The sequence below is a fragment of the Palaemon carinicauda genome, chromosome 36 (assembly GCF_036898095.1).
Source record: "Palaemon carinicauda isolate YSFRI2023 chromosome 36, ASM3689809v2, whole genome shotgun sequence".
NCBI classification, from domain to species: Eukaryota; Metazoa; Arthropoda; class Malacostraca; order Decapoda; family Palaemonidae; genus Palaemon; species Palaemon carinicauda.
The window spans coordinates 51313410-51325800 of record NC_090760.1 but is presented as its reverse complement, the minus strand read 5'-3'; the positions used below and the strand labels follow the sequence as shown (position 1 = coordinate 51325800).

The window sequence follows — 12391 nt, the reverse complement described above, 5'->3', positions numbered from 1 at the left end:
AACCTGATTAAAAGAAGGTCTACTTCTGAGATTCAAGAATTTCATAGTGCATGACAACTGAGCACACAACGACCGGAGAGCCAGTGACTTCAAAAAGACCTTCCTCCAAAGAATGACTTGACGCCAGGAAGAGTTATATACCCGTCAGAGGCGCCTGGAGGAGGAAGGGACGGCCATCAGGCAAAAAGCCCACAGTACACCTGAAAGACATAGAGAAGCCCTCGATGGATAGGTCTTTGAGGAACATCTAGAAGATGAAGCAGTGGTCCACAAACCAGAGGGCTTAGGATCCTTAGGACCTTGCTCATCCAGCACAAAAAAAAAAAAAAAAAAAAAAAAAAAAAAAAACTGAACTTTAACATGACTCAAGGGAAGTTCTTCCTCCTCTCCTGCTTTAGAAAAACCACGCAATGCCTAACTAATATCGACGAGAATAACGCTGATCAGTGGCATAAACACCTGCCTGTATCTGAGACTTTCTTTGCAAGCGGCTCAGCCAATTAACAAGCAGCACAGGACTCACCGGACCTTGGATCTGAACATTAGAACAGCTTGCCTGATGTTGAGCTTAGCTCAGGCAGTGAGCTGGTCAATCAGCTAGCAGCACTAACGGCTCGGCCAGACCAAGCGCGATGAGCGGCGAGGTTAGCTGCATGACTCGGCGGAAAGCCAGGGACAAAATGTTGGGTGGCCACACCGGAACCGCCAAACCTCTCTTGCTCCTCACTCCCAGCTGATAGCCTTCCTCGTAAACATGACGATGGTGTTTGAGTAGGAAATTACTTCCGATTGAAAATCGTTATTTTAATATGAACTATAAATTACACAAGAGTCTGGATTCACGATTTTAATAAACAGAGAAGGAAAAATAAGTTAATTTTGACGTTAATGTTGCCAGTCTCGTTTGTACGGCGACAGATTTAATGAATATCTGCATATTTCACAAGTCTTTTGATTCTTTGATGGCAACATCCTTCCTGGATCCAGGCTCAAAAAACAAACGTCGAACTATAGACAATCTCAATCTCTCTCTTACCAGGTATTATAATTGCTTCAAATATGATAAAGTTCACGAACAATCATTGTCCCATTCATTCCAGAATTAACTAGCATTTGCATAAGATATATTGTTTACATGTACATACGATTCTTTTCACATTTGAAATTTCTCTCTCTCTCTCTCTCTCTCTCTCTCTCTCTCTCTCTCTCTCTCTCTCTCTCTCTCTCTCTCTCTCTCTCTCTATATATATATATATATATATATATATATATACTAGATGGTGATTAAATAGGTTGCAAAGCACAAAAAGGCGTAGGCCTACCCACTATTTTATTACCATTCATTTGCAGTTGATTGCCATAACTTCCATTTATTTAATTTATTTTTGCTCTCCGAAACACCTCCCAATAAACTGTTGACTAGTAAGGGCTGGAAACGAACAATTGAACGCGCACCCCTTCAGGAACTGAGGAAAAATGGCGTAATCTTGGGTGAAGACGCTCGAGCCGCCGCGATTTTTTAAAACATAAAACATAGTCTGGCGGAAACTGCAGCGGCTTGAGGCTTCCCGCGCCTCATATCTGGCCACCTACATTAGATACCTAAGGTTTCAATTTGCCGCGGGAACCTCTTGCCGCTAACCTTGCCCCTAGCCGCGCTTGGTCTGGCCGGGCACTAAGATGCATGCCCGGACGCATATTGCTGAAGTCTGGATGAAAATACACCCTCTCGGATATTAGAACCAATCAGAGAGTGTTTTGTAGTGGTGACATCGTGATATGTTGTGGGACTCCGCCCTCCTAGCGCTACCACGTATACGCTTTTCTTAATTCTTGCAGTGGCACCAGTTATATTAATCTTATATAATAGGTTTAATATTGGTAAATGTAGTTATTATAGATGTATACAGAATATATGTATCAACTATATTGTACCAGCTAATATTTACGCTGGCGCTTATGCATCATGACTTACTGAGATATGCAAGGCATATGGGACCATTGCTTGATGAAACACGCAGAAAGCCATGCCCATGGCAATCAGCCGCTTCATTACATAATAATTCATGCAGAAGCACCAGTTTTGAGAATATAATCTTGTGAGAGGTTACAATATTGGTAAATACTGTATAATTATTAAAAAAAGTACAGAGATACGCAAGGCATGTGGCTGGCAACATTGCTCAATACAACACACCAGAAGGGCTATAATCCCATGTCAATCAGCTGTTTTGTTACGTAATACTTCACCTGTTGAAAAATGACTTGACTACTTATATTGGCCTCGACAGGAGAATTATGATCCCTGGCAATCAGCTGTTTCGTTACGTAATACTTCACCCATTGAAAAAATTACTCGATTACTAATATTGGCCTCGACACTTAGGCATTTAGTAAATGAAGTAGGCTGAGTTTAAATTTTTATTTTTACTTTGAATTTTATTTGGAATCATTGTACCCTTCAAAATGCACAAATTTTGGCCCGTTGATCATATATATTTCTTCTGTAATTTGATTTGTTCTTTGCTGCTTATATACATATATATTTTCTAATGTTGTTTTGTAGCTTTAACTCAGTGTTTTTGAAATGTGCATATTTTATCAGGTTAGGCTAGAATACGGATGATAATTCATGTTCGGAAGTATACATGGTGTGAGACAGGAAATAGAGACCTTCATTTTAGTTGCTAGGGTAAATCTATGTTGCAACAAAAAAAATGACAAACTTATAATAGAGTTTGTATTTTTCCTAACATACAAACCCGAATTCTTTACTATAGGAGATATTCTAGCGCGAGCTGGAAAATACGGCAGAAAAACCTTAACAAGGTTGTTAACGACCGGACAGGTAATTACCCACCTGTCAGTGACGGGGGACCGCTGGTTGGTAGCTGCTGTTTACCTTCAATCGCATTCTAGTTAGGGCTATCCTAGGGGGTGGTGATGGAGGGAAGATTTGTGGAAAGTGTTATGGGCGACACAAACTCAGAAACTCAACTTCAACCTTTATTCCGTTAACAGTAGTAGTAGCAGTAGTAACCGTAGTAACAGTAGCAGTAGCAGTAGTTTCATTCCTGAAAGGAATTATTACAAACTTTAAATACTGTACATTATTAAATAGCCCATCATATTCAATAAGTCATAACGGTGACATGATGTACCTTAATACATCTTGGAAAGCTAATTAAATATAATTTTCTAAACAAGACAATTTCGTTGCCACTTTAAATCACATTTTATCATATTTATAGGACAATCAAATGTTAAATGTCACAAATAAACCAATTTACGCCTTTTAACCCTTAAATGAATAAGACATAAAACAAATATATACATATAAGTTCGTCAAAAAACTTACATCTGTGTGCCCAAAATGAATCCTTACGAAATATATACAATTTTTCTCCTTGAAAACCTTGCTTGAACTGTCAAAGAGACTTCATAATTTTAGGAAGTAAGATGAAATCGTAATTTGTTTACACCTCTCAACTTTTTAACTACCAATTACAAAATTAACGACATTGTTTTTCCAACCAGATGGGTTTGTGTTTCTGCATTAACATACTCAGCCTCATAAACAGATTAAACCTGTTTATCAAAATATACACCTACACATGCAGACACAATAAATAACCTTTAAGTTACAATACAAACTCTTTGAATTCAAAACACTTCCATGATTCACTTATTCACCTAAACAAAATTAAACATCTTCATAACTCAAATAATATATAATATCAAATGATAGGCCATAAGAACAACAAAATATCACGTTACATTTAACATGAAAATCCTAGCCTTCAACTAATAACACTAGCTTCTGAATAGGATGGACAATAACCGAAGAAAGTGTCTTAATCTTGGCACTGCGAATTGTTCCTTTGTCATCAGGGTATACTTCTATCACTCGCCCCATTGGCCAGTGATTCCTTGGATCAATGTCACTCTTTACCAAGACCACATCGCCAACAATTAGGTTTCTTCTTGCTTCATTCCACTTTTGTCTAGTCTGTAAAGTGCTCAAATACTCTTTTCTAAATCTTGACCAAAACAGGTTGGTCAGATATTGAACGCATCTCCACCTTCTCCTCATGTAAACATCATCGTTTTGAAACAAGCCAGGGGGAGGGATCACATAAGATTTTGGAATCAACAAATGGTTTGGAGTTAGTGGCTCAAGGTCATCTACGCTGTCACTTACAGTGGTTAACGGTCTTGAATTGACGATGCTCTCAACCTCACAAAGCAGAGTCCGTAAACTTTCATCATTCAGCCTTTCACCAAATTCCTTCACCAGTGCAGACAACACTATTCTAACTGTTCTGATTTGGCGCTCCCAACAACCACCCATGTGGCTTGCTGCAGGTGGATTGAATTTCCATTCAATATGATGATGCGACAAATACTTCTCAATCTTCTTTTCCTCCATCTCACCAAGAGCTGCCTTAAGTTCTCTCTCAGCCCCATGGAAGTTGGTTCCATTATCACATCTGATAATCTTAGGATGACCTCTTCGAGAAACAAATCTTCGCAAAGCATTTATGAAAGAGTCAGATTGTAAAGTGTTTGCAGTTTCAATATGAATTGACCTACTAACCAAGCAGGTAAATATCACACCATACCTCTTTAACTCCTTTCTTCCTTCCTTGATGTAATAGGGTCCAAAGAGGTCAATACCAACATTACTGAATGGTGGTGAAGGTTCCAATCTCTCTGCTGGAAGATCAGCCATCTTTTGACTCAAAGCTGGTTCTTTCAACTTCCTGCAAGTAACACAATGAAATAACACATTCCTGACAGTTGCATTAGCATTGATGATCCAATACTTCTGCCTTACATTTGAGAGAATATGGTTTCTACCTGAATGAGCTAATAATTCATGCTCATGTCGTATCAACAATGTAGTCACATGATGCTTCTTTGGTAACAGTATGGGATGTTTGGCAGACTGTGGAATGTCAGACCTTCTTATCCTACCTCCAACCTTCAATAATCCATCCTCAGAATCAAGAAAGGGATCAAGCTTATATATTGGACTACTCTTGCCAACTGACAATTCCCTTGATAAAGCCTTCACTTCATCACCAAACACCTCCCGTTGAACATACATTATGATTGCCCTTTCAGCATCAGTGGTTACACAACCTTTCCTTTTACCACTAAGGATTGACTTTAGTTGTTGAAATACAGAAACTGCCTTTTGTAACCTTGACCATGAAGAGAAATATTCAATTAATCTTGTAAACCCATGAGGTTCTTCAGAAATTGTGACCGCAGACACTTGTTCACTCGTATCATCAACACAATCTGCACACACATACTCCTGTGAAGGCAAATAATCAGATGCAATAAATGATGGGCCATGAAACCATTCGTCATACTGCAAAAACTGATGTACACTAATACCTCTTGATGCCACATCAGCAGGGTTATCACTGGAGTTTACATATCTCCATTGCTCAGGCTGGGAATAGTCCCTTATAACCCTGACTCTGTTGGCTACAAAAACAGGGAACCTTTTATTGTTGCTATGAATATAGTGAAGGACTGTTGTTGAATCTGTGTAGTACACTACCTTGCCAACAGTAAACTCCAACTCCTTCAGGATGTGTTGAGCAACCTTGACAGACACAGTTGCAGCTGTAAGTTCTAACCTAGGTATAGTCACCACCTTTTTGGGAGATACTCTTGATTTTCCCATGACAAGATTTGACTGAACTTGGTTTCCATCGTAAAGAACAAGGTATGCTGCAACACCATAACCAACTGTACTTGCATCGCTGAATAATACAAGACTTGAACCTGTCACATTACCAAACCCACTTGACTTGAAGCATCTTGGTATTGAAAGCTGCTCCAGTAAATGAAGACCTTTTATCCAATGTTGCCACCTTTCAGCTAGCTCATCTGGAATACTCTCATCCCAGTCCAAACTCTCAACTTGACACAATTCTTGTAACAGTTTCTTGGCCGGTAAGATGATTGGAGAGAGCAACCCAAGGGGATCATATAATGATGAGATAGTTGATAACAATCCTCTTCTGGTGAATGGATTATCCTTGAGCTCAATTGAGAACTTGAATGAGTCTTCTTTAAGGTCCCATAACATTCCTAAGGCTCTTGTCATTAAACTCTCCATGTCAAGATTAAACTTGTCACTTTCAACCGAACAATCTTCAGCAGGCAAAGCTTTAAGGACATCACTTGAATTGCTGACAAATTTAGTTAACCTAAATCCTCCTTCACCAGTTGCAGATACCAAATCCTTCACCAACTTCACTGCTGTAGGAACATCAGCACATGACTTCAAACAGTCGTCAACATAGAAATTGTGCCTTATGGTGTTGCCAACAGTTGAATCATACTTCTCATCTGCTTTGTCTGCTGTGGCCTTCAATGCAGTATTTGCAATACTCGGTGATGAGATTGCTCCGAAAATGTGAACAGCCATTCGGAATTCTTCAAGAGGTCGATTGATGTCACCATTAGGCCACCACAAGAATCTAACATAGTCCTGATTCTCAGGTGGAATCTTTATTTGAAAGAACATAGCTTCAATATCTCCAATGAATGCATAAACCTCCTTCCAGAATCTAATGAGTACTCCTGTCAATGAATTGGTGAGGTTTGGACTCTGTAGCAGAACATCATTTAATGACACACCTTCAAACTTGGCACTACAGTAAAAAACAACCCTAATCTTCCCTTTCTTGGGATGAAAACCTGCATGATGAGGAAGATACCAAACAGGAATCTTATTGACCTCATCATCCGGGATCTTGTAAGCATAGCCTTTTTCAAACAACTTGTTCATGAATGTTGTGTACTGCTGTCTGTAATCTTCACTATTCTTCATCTTCCTCCTTTGCCACATAGCTCTGCTAACAGCCTGCTTCTTATTGTTAGGAAGATTCACATTGGGATCTCTGAAAGGCATGGGTAGCTGAAAGTGACCATCTCTAAATTCAATGTCATCCTGGCACCTTTTCACAAATCTTGTGTCCTCAAAAGATAAGCCACACTCATCAGGAACTGACCCAAGATCCCTTTCTGAAAAATCTAACTCAAAGTACTTCCTAATACTTTCAACAGTAATACAGTCAGTAACATGTTAAACATCAGATACAAGTAACTTGTGACATGAAACCCCATTTGAACTAACCTTAACATGTACAGGCCCATTAACTGTCCATCCATGCAAATATCTTACTGCAAAGGGGCCATAACCTGAAGTGGGTACAACCTCTAAAGGTTGTAAAGCTGTTGGACAGTTACTACCTATCAAAATTCCTATGTCTAACTCTGGCTGATACACTGGAATCTTATTAATAACACTTGATAAATGAGGCCAATCCTTTAACACTTCATACCTTGGAATTTGATCATGATTAACAGGAATATCCTTTTGTGTGAATACCTTTGGTAATACAACATCATTATTACCATGTATATCAGCAACAACAAGACCATTTACAATAAAGGTTTCAACCGTATCAGTCCCATGCATTGTTTGCAACTTGATAGCTGTTTCAATACCTTTACAGTTTAATTGATCCTTGATACTATCTTTAATGAAACAACCTGTACTGCCCGTATCATAAAAGGCATAAGTTTGTACTACATTGTCGCTACCCTTTACACGTAATTGCACAGGCAAGATTGATTGCAACACTGTATCAGAAATTGTACATGCAGAAGACCTCACATTACTTAGAGTTTGAGTATTACCTTGACCTGGAGTGCGACCTTCACCTTGAGTACCATCTTGACCCTTAGCACAACCTTGACCTGTACTTTCAGACTGTGCACTAGCTTGTGACACAATTGCACTGTTGCTGTCAAGCATCCTAAAATTCTCAATGTGCAGAGTGGTAGGATGCCTTTTATTACATGTCTTGCACTGCCGTCGATTGAGACACCTTTTTGAAGTGTGGTTATTGCCCAAACAACTGAAGCAAAGACGGTTGACTTTAACAAATTCTCGTCTTTCATCCACACTCCTAAGCAGAAATTGAGGGCACTCCTCAAGGTCATGATGACCACTACAGAGTTGGCATTTCCTAGTATACTGGCTGACAGAATTTGATGGTTGCACTGTCACTGCAAACGATTTTTGCTTGGTCTGACTTGAGCCATGATTTGCCTTTGCCTTTGAAAAAACACACACTTTACCCAAAGCTTCCCTGCTGAATACAGGATCCATTGCTGCCTCTGCTGCATTCTGTACAAATTCCACTAATGTGGGGAAACACACACAAACACCTTGCTTCCTGAGCTTTATCACATGATCCAACCACTTATTTTGAATATACACTGGCAGCTTTGAAATCACCCTCTGAAGGTTTGGCGAATCATTCAAAACCTGCATGTTTGACAATGACTGCATGGTATGATTACATTTCACAAGATATAAAGCATATTCCTGCAAAGATTCACTGTTATCACCTCTCATTTGTGGCCACTTGGTTAGCTTGTCTATGCATGCCATGGAAACCTTGTATGGATCTCCATTCACTTTGTCCAGAAGTCTTTTTGCTTCAATGTATCCTTCAGATGCATTCATAAACATGCACCTAGGTATGAGTGACTTAGGCTTTCCTTCTATATGCTGATTTAAGAAATACAGCCTGTTGGCATCTGATGTGGTGTGTGGCACGATGCAGTCATTAAATGCCAACATGAATGATGCATATTCAAGAAGATCACCACAAAACTTGGTCACTTCAGCATGAGGCAGAATCATAGCCGCTGCTAACTGTTGCTGACTTTGGTAGAATGACTCTGGGGCAGGTGCCATGTGTAGAAAAGGCATGGTCACATTGGGTTTATTTTGATGCACATTGTGACTGGGAACAAATTCTGGTGTTTCAGGGTTTAAAACTTTGTCTGTCGATGGAATAACTTCTTCCTGGAACACCTTCTCCCTCGCCCTTGCTGCTTCAATTTCACCATCCAACTTTAACAAATCTTCCTTGGCTTTTAATTCTGCCTGTTGTTGGGCTATTTCTGTTTGTTTCTCAAGCAGTGCCCTCTGTGCAAGCAAACCAGCTATCTTTGCCTTCTCTTGTATGAGAGAAGACTTTACACTTGATGCCGTGCTTTTAACTGACCTCCTGGATTTATGTGACCTGCTCCGCAGTGAAGATCCGTCCATAGAATCCTGCAAATTTGCTTCTGTTGTGGCTATCCATTTATGCACCTGTAATCTGAATCCTATGGCAGACAATTCGTTATCTTCAAACCTTTTGATTTCTGACTGGTGCTCGTTGACAGGTAGTTGAGACAAGTAATCACTGTGGCAGTCTTTGTACTTCTTTAACCCTTCCTAAAACTCCTCCATGCCTGTCTTTACTAAATGGAGATTATCAGGCTTCTCCATACACTTGCTGACCTCATTCCGTTTCTTTGTGAGGGCAGAGAGAGCAGCAGTCTGCTTGTTCTTGAAGGTGCGTGACTTCTCCTTGGCGTCACCATTGTCTTCTACGTTGTCCTTCTGATCCGTACTCATGTTAAAGATGAATGAACTATTGTTATGGGCGACACAAACTCAGAAACTCAACTTCAACCTTTATTCCGTTAACAGTAGTAGTAGCAGTAGTAACCGTAGTAACAGTAGCAGTAGCAGTAGGTTCATTCCTGAAAGGAATTATTACAAACTTTAAATACTGTACATTATTAAATAGCCCATGATATTCAATAAGTCATAACGGTGACATGATGTACCTTAATACATCTTGGAAAGCTAATTAAATATAATTTTCTAAACAAGACAATTTCGTTGCCACTTTAAATCACATTTTATCATATTTATAGGACAATCAAATGTTAAATGTCACAAATAAACCAATTTACGCCTTTTAACCCTTAAATGCATAAGACATAAAACAAATATATACATATAAGTTCGTCAAAAAACTTACATCTGTGTGCCCAAAATGAATCCTTACGAAATATATACAACTGTTCTCCTTGAAAACCTTGCTTGAACTGTCAAAGAGACTTCATAATTTTAGGAAGTAAGATGAAATCGTAATTTGTTTACACCTCTCAACTTTTTGACTACCAATTACAAAATTAACGACATTGTTTTTCCAACCACATGGGTTTGTGTTTCTGCATTAACAGAAAGAATTCGGGTTTGTATGTTAGGGAAAATACAAACTCTGTTATAAGTTTGTCATTTGTTCCTACACTAAATACAAACCCTCATTCTTTACAATAGGATACTTAGTCTTGAGGCCAGGGTAGCGAAGGAGTTCCCTATCTTTAGGGAAGATAGTCCTCAGACTAGACTCTTTTGAAGCAACAATCTTCCGTTATCTTCTTTCTTTGTAGATCCCCAGAATCTCAGTACAACTGAAGGTTTGCAACTTCATGGAAACAAATGTTTCAGGATGAAGTGGGTCAGGAACATTTGACTCGGACCCCTTCAAACTTAGGATTCCCCCGACCTTGCCAAGGGGAAACCTCGTGTCCACGAGTATAACTTATACTCTGTGAGAGGATTCAGATGAGTATCATACCTTATTTCCATTGGCGAGTCCAGCTGAAACTGGATACAGGCTAGGATCCCCAGATGTGGGGGAGAAGGAGACGAAGAAGATTGAAGGATGTCCTTCTTAAAACCTAGTGTAACCCAGAATCCTCAACCAATGGTAACTGTCCCCTGAAAGGGCGTAAGGTAGTAACACCATCTGTTGACCTGTCACAATAGGCCCATGAAAAGGGTGTCTAGAGACCTATGTGTCACGTCGCTCAAATAGTGAGCAGTGAATGTAGATTGGCGCTTCCAGACCCCAACACTTAAGACTTGGGAGACTGAAAAAAAACTATTAAACGCCAGAGAGGCAGCCACTCCCCTAACTTGATGGGCTCTGGGTTTTCCTGCCTCGGGGTCTCCGTGAAAACACCTCGCAAACTTTTATAAGTCAGAAAGAGATGGTGTTGCGAGAGATTCTCTTTTTCACCCCAGTTGGAACAGGGAAGAGATGACGGAGACGTGGTCTGAAAAGTCTGGTGCACCTCAGATGTTTCTCTGACGCCCCGACTGGGCATAGTAACGACTGGACTGCATCCTGTGTTACCTATTGAGAGTGGATATTCTCGAAATATCCCATCGTTAGATGAAGGATTGTGAGTCTAGCCACCAAGCCCGGTACAAAGTTGCGAGACACTCCCTCCCCCCCATCTCCTAGAATGGGTGGCGTAAGAGACCATGTAGCTTACTGACCCTTTTCGCGGAGGACAGAGGTACGAGGAAGACGGTCTTAAGGTCCAGAGAGGGTCTGAGACCCTTAAGGGTACATATGGCAGACCCTTCAGCGAACGTGAGACACGTCTCAAGGAGATGGTCTAATCTCAAGTGGGGGCAAGATCACTCCAACACCGAAACAACCAAGGTGATGTCTTCTGAGGCACAGAGGTCAACCCCTTCTCCGTCTACAGATGAGGCTCAAGTCTGCGCAATGGCCCTTAATCGCCGAGACTGAGAGAAGCTTTCCTCACTGAGGAACAAAAGGAAGTCTGGGAACTACTGATCTCTCCTTTTGAGAATCCAATTGCTTCACATTGTCGCTGTTGTAGCGGTTAAGAAGTCAATTGTCTTAGCCCCAGCAGTTAGGACTTCTTTTAGGGTCTGCCTAGAGTTTGGTTTGACATGTCCTCGTGGCTCACAATGTAGCCGACTGTATCAGACCACGTGCAAGCCAGAAGGGACATTGAAGTCACTTCCCTTGCCGAGGCTTGTGTGAATGAGAAGAGCCTGGAAGAGTTGAGTGTCTCTTCGAGGATTAGCCTGGTGTGAGCCTCGCTGTGAAGGGATCTAAGATCAGAGGAGAAGGTTGACGTCTCTGAACTCGGAGAACACACCAGGTTTAAAGTTCGCTCAAGAAAGGCAGAGGCGAGGGACAGTGACATTGCACTAGCCGTTAGGACAATGTCCTAGAGACTGACCATATATGGTCAACGACCAAGCCTCCTCTCCAACCCAGCTAGGACCAGGGAAGGCCAGGCAGTGGCTGCTGAAGACTCAGCAGATAGAACTATAGGATCCCCCAACCTTAGCTTACAAGGATGGTAAGGTTGTAGGCACTGAAGGCTCTAACGAGTCTGGGCGGGACTCGAACCCCAGACTGTCAATACATAGCCTGGAGAGTCAACGGGTCGAGGAGACAAATGCAAATCGCTGAGGCATGAGAAATAACACAAAGTTGTTAGAGTCCTTAAATAGGAGGATTCTAAGTCCCTCGACTGCAGCACTCACAAGGAATCCTCAGGCTGCGATAATTCCTCGCGTGTTATTACAGGAAAGAGTGGAGACGTGAGTAGCAGACAAGCCTTATATCTTACGCCTCGTATCTTTCATATCGAAAGGAGAAGAATGGTAGAAGTC

General features: G+C 40.8%; 1 protein-coding gene across 1 annotated transcript; it reads right to left on the bottom strand.

Annotated features, from left to right (window-relative positions):
* Positions 1-133: 133 nt before the first annotated feature.
* On the bottom strand, positions 134-11055 carry LOC137628620 (uncharacterized). Its single transcript, XM_068359772.1, has 9 exons — positions 10865-11055; positions 9343-9524; positions 8263-9213; positions 7371-8100; positions 6484-7082; positions 5576-6189; positions 4623-5323; positions 612-782; positions 134-200 (listed from the first exon to the last, which is right to left on the bottom strand). Exons 1-9 carry the CDS (start codon positions 11053-11055, stop codon positions 134-136), a joined length of 4206 nt encoding a protein of 1401 aa, XP_068215873.1.
* Positions 11056-12391: the final 1336 nt, after the last annotated feature.

Bases quoted from the DNA above. Each gene is read 5' to 3' on its own strand.
- LOC137628620 (XM_068359772.1), bottom strand. From the start codon at position 11,055: ATGCCCAGTCGGGGCGTCAGAGAAACATCTGAGGTGCACCAGACTTTT. The intron at 7,083-7,370 runs GTATGAAGTGTT...TACTGTTGAAAG, and splicing joins AATCATGATCAAATTCCAAG to TATTAGGAAGTACTTTGAGT. The intron at 6,190-6,483 runs GTGACATCAATC...ATGTCCTTAAAG, and splicing joins ATTCTTGTGGTGGCCTAATG to CTTTGCCTGCTGAAGATTGT.